Raw genomic sequence first — 7311 nt, 5'->3', positions numbered from 1 at the left:
AAAATATTTGGTATGTGCGAATTTGCCATGTTTCCGTCCACTTTTAAATGTTTCAGCTGTTTCAGCTTACCTAGAATATCTTTGTATTTTTTCCCAATAATAGTAGTTTGTGGTCTTACCTATGAGTGTACAATTTGATATGATAAACTGCTTTGAATCAAGAATTGAGTGAAACCAAACTACGACTAAGCTCGTTTGAACACTGCACACACACACACACAAAATCAAACCTCCAGGAAAAATGCATTTCATTCAGGACATGACTAAAACCTGTACACAAAAGCTAACTAAAGACCCAATAAAAATCCATTCAAATTTTATTTAGCAGTAATGATATTCATTATTTGTGCTGTAAATGAGGTAATTACAATAAAAACATTTTATATACAAGCAGAATTTCAAAATTCTCAAACAATAGGGGGGGCTGAGGGGGCAGTTGTATGGAAAAGGTTGTAGTCATAAATTATAGGGAGATGGCATTGAATATGTCATTGGAGAAAATAACATTACTAAAGGCAGGTATCAGGCTTTTGGAGATGCTTGGAGCCCTTTATGATTTTCTTAGAAAAAGAAAACAATGGGATATTATAAGATATGCAATTCGTCTTGTACTAGGCCTAATTTATTTAGTTTTTTTGTGGATGTATATATATATTTTTCCTTTTGTTGAATATCTGTATGTGAATATATGCCAGTGTTTATGTTATAACATGTCTTTATTATGTAATCGAATAAGCAAAAAAAGAAAAAAATTATAAAGAAACCTTAGGTCAGCAAAAAAAAAAAAAAAAGCACTGAAACCGTTAGGTTTGTAAAGCTTTACTTTATTAAAAAGATTGTTGCCATTTTCAATGAAAAAAAAAAACCCTTCTACAACAAACGAATCACAGCGTACTTTTCAATTCATATAATACACTGACTAAATCACAACATAGCTCATTCACCACCGTACCCACAAATCACAGGACACACTGGCTCAACACTGAAATTAAAACAATGGAGCTCTTAAAAAAATGTTTAGAAGTAAAGGGGATTATGAAAAAGGGAAGAGAAAAAAATATTAATGAGCTGCTTGAGATGATAGTGATGTTTTTACAAGGTGGAGGAGCTTTGTCACTGAACTGTGGGGAGGAAAAAAAAAATAAAAAAAAATAAAAGCTTTGTAACTACAGTAGAACCAGAATCGAAATCATGGGGAAGATAAAATGTATTTTAGCCCTGAGGCAAAGGTGGGGAATAGGGGTGAAGCATCAGTATTCAGATCAGTCAGCACCCGGTGTTGGACTTCTCCTTGGGCTGGCAGACCTGGAATGACTAAGAACACACGCACACAGTCAGCATCTACAGATTTTTTACCTTGAATGACAACTGAAACATGCTAATGTGTAAATTTGCATTTACCCGTCTTTCTTGTGACTGACCGAACGAGACCGAGAGCGAGATCTGGACACACTACGTTCCCTCTGTCTGGAACCAGATCGTGAACGGGAGCGACTTTAAAAAGAAACAAATAAGATTTAAACTGAGATGACATGTACAACACGTATAGCTTATTTTATACACGTGAAACTGAATGAACAACTTAGCATGTGTAATTTGTGCATGCAGTACCTGTCTCTACGGACAGGCGTTCTGGATCTGGACCTCCGGACAGGGCTTTTTGACCTGCGTACAGGTGAACGCGAGCGCCGCACAGGGGTTCTGGATCTGGAGCGGGCCGGAGAGCCTGACCTAAAACAAAGAGGTGAGGTTTAAGAAAAAAATCAAAAGCCCAGAGATCAATGACAAAATGTAAGGTTTTGTCTTGGTAAAAAGCAAGCTTTTATGTTGTTTATATGCCTATGTGGTGTTTTTGATACATGGTTTGTCTTAAAGCATAAGTCAACCCCATTGCTGCGTATATTTTCTCCTTAAATGCAGTGGAAAAAAAGACACTCAAAAATGCTCGAAATCACAGGTGTTTCTGACATCACAAACTATCATGTATTAATCACGTCAACTAGTCAGCTAGTGTGTGAGTGGGGGTGGGGATCATTTGCATATTCATAGAACCGCATATACTAAATGAGGCAAGGGTGGTTCTCAATCCTGGTCCTGGGGACACACAGCTCTGCACAGTTTGTATGGGTGTTTCTCAAAACCAAGAATGCAAAGAACGGACTTGTGTTCTTGGGGAGAACGCTCTTGCTAGTTGTTCTTGGAAGAATAAACTCTCAAGGTGACGAGCACACAGAACGCTGCTGGCAGTTTGAGACGATGTGTTCTTGCTGGTATTGCGCAAAATTACCCCCGCACAGACGCCGTCTGCAGTACCCAAACATAACGAGAATTATTGACGATAAGAGCCAGGCTTTATCGCCCAAGGGATTACTCTACAACTGTACACTACAATTTAATGTATATTCATAACAATAAAGCAACGCCTGTCTCCTTTCACTCTGCTTCTGTTGTTTGTTTGTGTATACATCACTAGCCAACGAGGGGGAAAAACACCGGCAAAAGGCAATGGTCTCGACTGTGGGGTAAAACGAGTCTGTGAGCAGACTGGCCGGTTGGCTCGCTAGCTTACTTAACACCCGCAGGCGCTTATGGAGATTCTCACTTCCGAAAACGTTGGAGCACATTTTCGATTCGGCATAAATTTTCTTAAAAATGCCAATATTTGAAATCTACACAGTTGATTTATCGCATCAAATGTTCTCAGAAGTGAATTTAGTGATGAAATAGCATACGAAATTGTAGAAAAACGACTTTCTGTATTGACCTGCCTCTCCTTCCTCGAAATCCGAAATGAATGCTGGGATATTTCTGCCGCCAAGTTCACACAAGTTACCAACCGATGCATCCTCGGTAAAATGGACGTGTCAAGAACACTTCCAGTATTTTTAACCGTTCTTGCCAAAATGCAAACTTGTGTATTGGGACAGTACTTGGGCCACAAAAGATGACGTTTCACAAGAACAAGTACAGACAAGAACACAGATTGAGGAAGGCCCTATGTCTCATAATTTAACACACCTGATTCAGATCATCTCATTAGGAAAGAGCTCTATGAACTGAACTGGGTGTGTCAGATAAAGGTGACATAAAATGTGCAGAGCTGTGTGTCCCCAGGACCAGGATTGAGAACCACAGGTGTATAGTTACATTCAAGCTATTTTAAGGCATGATGAATTTTTCAAGGATTTTTATTTTAAAATGTTATTTTGGTTATCAAACGGGAGTTAAGGGATAAAATAAACAGGAGGACTTTCAGAAAATTGAAACGTCCCATAGAAAGATTGCTTCTTCAACAGTGCTGTAGCAAGTCAATGTGTTAAGTCAGGGGTGGGGAACATTGGTCCAGGAGGGCCATTGTCCTGCAGAGTTTAGCTCCAACCCTGAAAAAAAAAAACTCACCTGATTGTAACCTTAGTGATCCTGAAGACATTGATTAGCTTGTACAGGTGTGTTTGATTAGGGTTGGAACTAAACTCTGCAAGAGGACCAAGGACCAAGTTCCCCACCCCTGTGTTAAGAAGACTTATTGCAATTTAGGGGGCTTTTACACTGGGCTCGTGTGCTGCGATCCGAGCGCAATTGTTCCCGGCGCCCCCCGCAGCGTTGGTCTGGTTTCACAATCAACTTGATTCTATCGGACCCTGGTGCGTTTGCGTGCATATTACATCGCAAACGTGCACGGCGCATGATAGAAAACAGAAAGCGGGTCAATATATTGTGTTTTTTATGAATTCTGTGCTATTATGCGCAGCTGAGTGAACAAAGGTTTACTGTGTGTCGCATAAGGTGGTCTTCTGCTGCTTGCAAACGGACTCTTTTGAGACAGTGGATTTCCAAATGTGTTTCCCTGATTCCACGCGCTATGCGCAGGCTCACTCTCGCTCGTCTTATCCAAGGTAAATCATCAACACTACCGTCCCTTAAGTGCGTTTTATTTAACTAAATACATAATCAGCTAAAACGTATGTGCAGGTCACTTTACTTCCTGAACAAGCGCGCACCCGAGTCCGTGTTGCTTTCACATTCACGCGAACCGCGGCACGGTTCGGGAGCAACCGAAATCAGACATCCTCCTCCAGGTAGTCTCGGGTTCGGTACCCCAGTGCGCACCCCGGCTCCGCATGACAGTGTTCTCATAAGCAATTTTTCATGCGAACCGTGCCCCGTTCCGAACCAAACTACCAGTGTCAAAGCCCCCTAAGAGTTGTTAGAAACAGGACTGTGAAAAGATAACAAAGCTCACCTGCTTCTGCGTTTTGAGTATGAAGGTGAACGGTACTTTCTGAGAAAGGGAGGGCATGAAATCAGACTGATGCATAGTGACCAAAAAAGAAAACAACTGGAACAGTGCGTGGTCTTACCTTTCATTACTACGGCTCCGAGAGCGGTAGCGGCGGCCCCGAGATCTGGACCGAGAGCGAGATGTTGATCTAAAAGCAACAAAAACAATATGAAAGTTTAACAAGGCTCAAGTAGAAAGGTAATAAAAATAAAACGTAATGCATATACCTGCTGCGTCGGCTTCGCCTCTTGCTGAAACGATAACAGTCATAGGCATAATGACCACTCTCCCCACACTGGTAACAGCGGTCATTGGGGTCAAATTGCCTGCGGCTGGGACGGCCATAACGGGACTTTCTTGACATACCAGTAGACAGCTCAACTCTGACACGGGCTCCACAAAGCACCCTGGGATATTATAGATCAGAAGGTTATTTGTTTCCCTATGTCAAACAAAGGAGTGTACATATGTGATCCAGCTGTTGGAACATCCCAAACTCCCCCCTGTTAGCCTTTTTATTTCTGAGCCATACATTTCACCTAGATGCAGATGAAGTTCAGACAAATTAAAAACAACTGAACTCAAAAACAGGCTACAATTAATCTGCATCTAGGAAAATGCCACAAAAGTTGGGGCCTTTGTGAGCGGAAAGAGAACAGTGAAACCGCCGACACTCACCCCTGCGGGTCTGAGCTCCCTGAAGAGGTCAGGGGGTTAAATGTGCTGCAGTAGCATCATGGCAAATGTAGGCAGGTAGAACTCAAGTTGACTCACTTTCCATCCATCCCCTTTACGGCATCCTCTGCATCTCTGGCATCCTCATACTCTACGAAGGCGAAACCTGGAGGGTTCCGGGCGACCCATACACTCCGCAATGGTCCGTAGTAACTGAAGGCCCGTTCCAGCTCACCTTTGGCTGCACCATTGCCAAGGTCACCTACATAGACCTTACAGTCCGTGGCACGAGAGGAACTTCGGGATGAGTAAGACATCTTGCACCTGTAGTATTGACAAAGTAAAGAAATTAATTGTCCTGTTTGAGAGAGTAAAAATGTAGGAACTTAATTTGAAACCAGCTAATGTTTGAAGCAAAAAACAAGTAATTGATTCCCCAAATTCACTGACACTCAAATGAATGTTTTAAACCAGGGGTTCATGGACCACTAGATGTCTCTGATGGTACTCAAAGTCTGCGGAGACTATATATAACATAGAACATCACATTGATAACTATCACATATATAGAACTCGTTCTGTTAAAGGGACAGAACACTCAGATAATAATACATTTACTCTCCTTCGTACAGTTCCAAATCTGTATGACTTTCTTCTACAGGGCACAACCAATGTATAATGTTTTTTTTTTTTTTTCAAATAAAACAAAGGTCAATGTCACCGAAACGAAGTCATACAAGTTTGGAATGACAATTTTAACTTTTGGGTGAATTCTTACATTAAGCATTATATAATGTGGTAAAGTAGCAGCGTGCCCATGATTGTTGTAAATTGTTAAAAAACATTTCCTTGTACACTACAAGTCTCTGGTTCTGTAAAGGTTGAAAACCTCTAGCATAAAATACAGTGTCTAGTGTACATTGATCAACCAGTGCGCATGCATGTGCGTTGGTCTAACGTTACTCTAGAATGTAGTACAGCCCTGCACTTGTTAAAAACATAGCAACTCGCGGTCAGCTGTTCCCGTATCACGTGGATGTAGGCTATCTAAATTCATTAAAGCTGAAGATGTGAGTGCTGCTGTTAGAGCTGTGTTGCTACACAACGTAAACGTATGAATTTCTCAAGGATTATGTTTTGGTTTCGTTTTCATCGGTCTGTAACACCAGTCACGTAACGAACTACGGCCATGATAGACCGCTCAATCATGTTTATCAACATGATACTGGAATTTACAAGACTCAAACAGCCAAATCCAAAACAGACAATAGGATAAGAGCTTATAAGCATGATACATTAGAAAATGCAGCAAGTTGTTTGATTGTTGGCAAATTAACAAGATTAACGCCAATAATAAGTGCGCCAGAAACGCAGGCCGCTCTTTGTTTGGCACATTTTTGAATTAAACGATACACCTACCGAAACACAAAGATCCGCCAGCTGGCAGCAGCAACATTCAAACCACGATCTCTCGTACAAGATATATAATCGCATGTGAAAAGAAAGGCCTTTGAAATAATACCAAATAAACAACACCATCTGCAGCACGCGGACTTACTGTGTGACTCGACGTCCTCGGTTCCGTCGTGTGAGGGCGCGTGGACGCTTCTTCTTCCGGTTGATTAAAAGCACTCAACCAAACCTTGGCCGACAGGGGAAAACAGCTAATGACTACAGTACAAATTCGATACAAATCGAATTCATCTAACCAAATAAACAACGTGAGCATGTAACTCAAAACATAGTCCTCACCAATTCTCTTATCTCATGCTCCTGACTCGCGCTCTTGGCCCGGAAGCGTCACCCGTCACCGGCTCGGCCTTGACGACGACTTCTCTCTTACTTCCACGAGGGGGTGGTGTCTTTAATGCTTAAACATGATTGGCTCTCACTGATGTAACTCAAACTAAAGGCGCGTTTCTGCTGTTTTTTTTTACTGGCGGGGATTTTCATTCATTCCAGTAGTTTGAATATTTTGAATATGTTCACTAAAACGATTAATTCATTAATTCAAGCGATTTTATTTCTGCTTCAGTTGTATCATAAGTAGTTGAATCTTTCACTCAACCGATTCGTTAAGAACACATAATTATTTATATTTATTTAGAACTAATAAATTATTACAAAAAAAAAAAGAGTGCATCGTTAGGGTTGCAAAATTCAGCAAAGCAAAATATAGACTAGCTCACTGTTTGTTTTTAATAGGCCAACAGTGTAAGGGACACGCAAAATAGTTTATAGTTCATTTGCATTGAGTACCACAACTATATGTTTTCAGTAAATTTCAAATGCTGGACATGGTTTTAAATTAACATTCATAATTCTAACATGTCCTTTGTCTTATTGTTGTGATA

The 7311-nt window shown here is 40.9% G+C and overlaps 1 protein-coding gene and 1 long non-coding RNA gene across 6 annotated transcripts in view; one reads left to right on the top strand and one right to left on the bottom strand.

The window, feature by feature from the left end:
- LOC306996212 overlaps window positions 1–7311 on the top strand; it is a 1114438-nt gene that overhangs the window by 297151 nt on the left and 809976 nt on the right. The gene's annotated exons all lie outside the window — the stretch shown is intronic.
- Window positions 301–6860, bottom strand: srsf7a (serine and arginine rich splicing factor 7a). Of its 5 annotated transcripts, XM_079607835.1 has the most exons (9): window positions 6710–6836; window positions 6516–6599; window positions 5057–5281; window positions 4510–4689; window positions 4362–4430; window positions 4244–4282; window positions 1612–1731; window positions 1402–1494; window positions 301–1314 (listed from the first exon to the last, which is right to left on the bottom strand). In XM_079607835.1, the coding sequence occupies exons 3-9, from the start codon at window positions 5272–5274 to the stop codon at window positions 1263–1265; spliced, it is 771 nt and encodes a 256-aa protein (XP_079463961.1). In that variant the 5' UTR covers window positions 5275–5281; window positions 6516–6599; window positions 6710–6836; the 3' UTR covers window positions 301–1262. The 5 variants fall into 5 exon arrangements, with proteins under 5 accessions (XP_079463961.1, XP_079463963.1, XP_079463962.1 ...); XM_079607837.1 differs by lacking the exon at window positions 4244–4282 and having other exon boundaries at window positions 6710–6860; XM_079607836.1 differs by lacking the exon at window positions 6710–6836 and having other exon boundaries at window positions 6516–6654.

This window comes from Phoxinus phoxinus, assembly GCF_949152265.1.
Source record: "Phoxinus phoxinus genome assembly, chromosome: 3".
Lineage (NCBI taxonomy): Eukaryota > Metazoa > Chordata > Actinopteri > Cypriniformes > Leuciscidae > Phoxinus > Phoxinus phoxinus.
Note: the sequence above shows the minus strand (reverse complement) of the source record. Positions and strands in the feature narration are given on the sequence as shown.

Bases quoted from the DNA above. Each gene is read 5' to 3' on its own strand.
- srsf7a (XM_079607835.1), bottom strand. From the start codon at position 5,274: ATGTCTTACTCATCCCGAAGTTCCTCTCGTGCCACGGACTGTAAGGTC. The intron at 4,283-4,361 runs GTAAGACCACGC...TCCCTTTCTCAG, and splicing joins CGGAGCCGTAGTAATGAAAG to AAAGTACCGTTCACCTTCAT. The intron at 1,495-1,611 runs GTACTGCATGCA...TTCTTTTTAAAG, and splicing joins ACGCCTGTCCGTAGAGACAG to TCGCTCCCGTTCACGATCTG.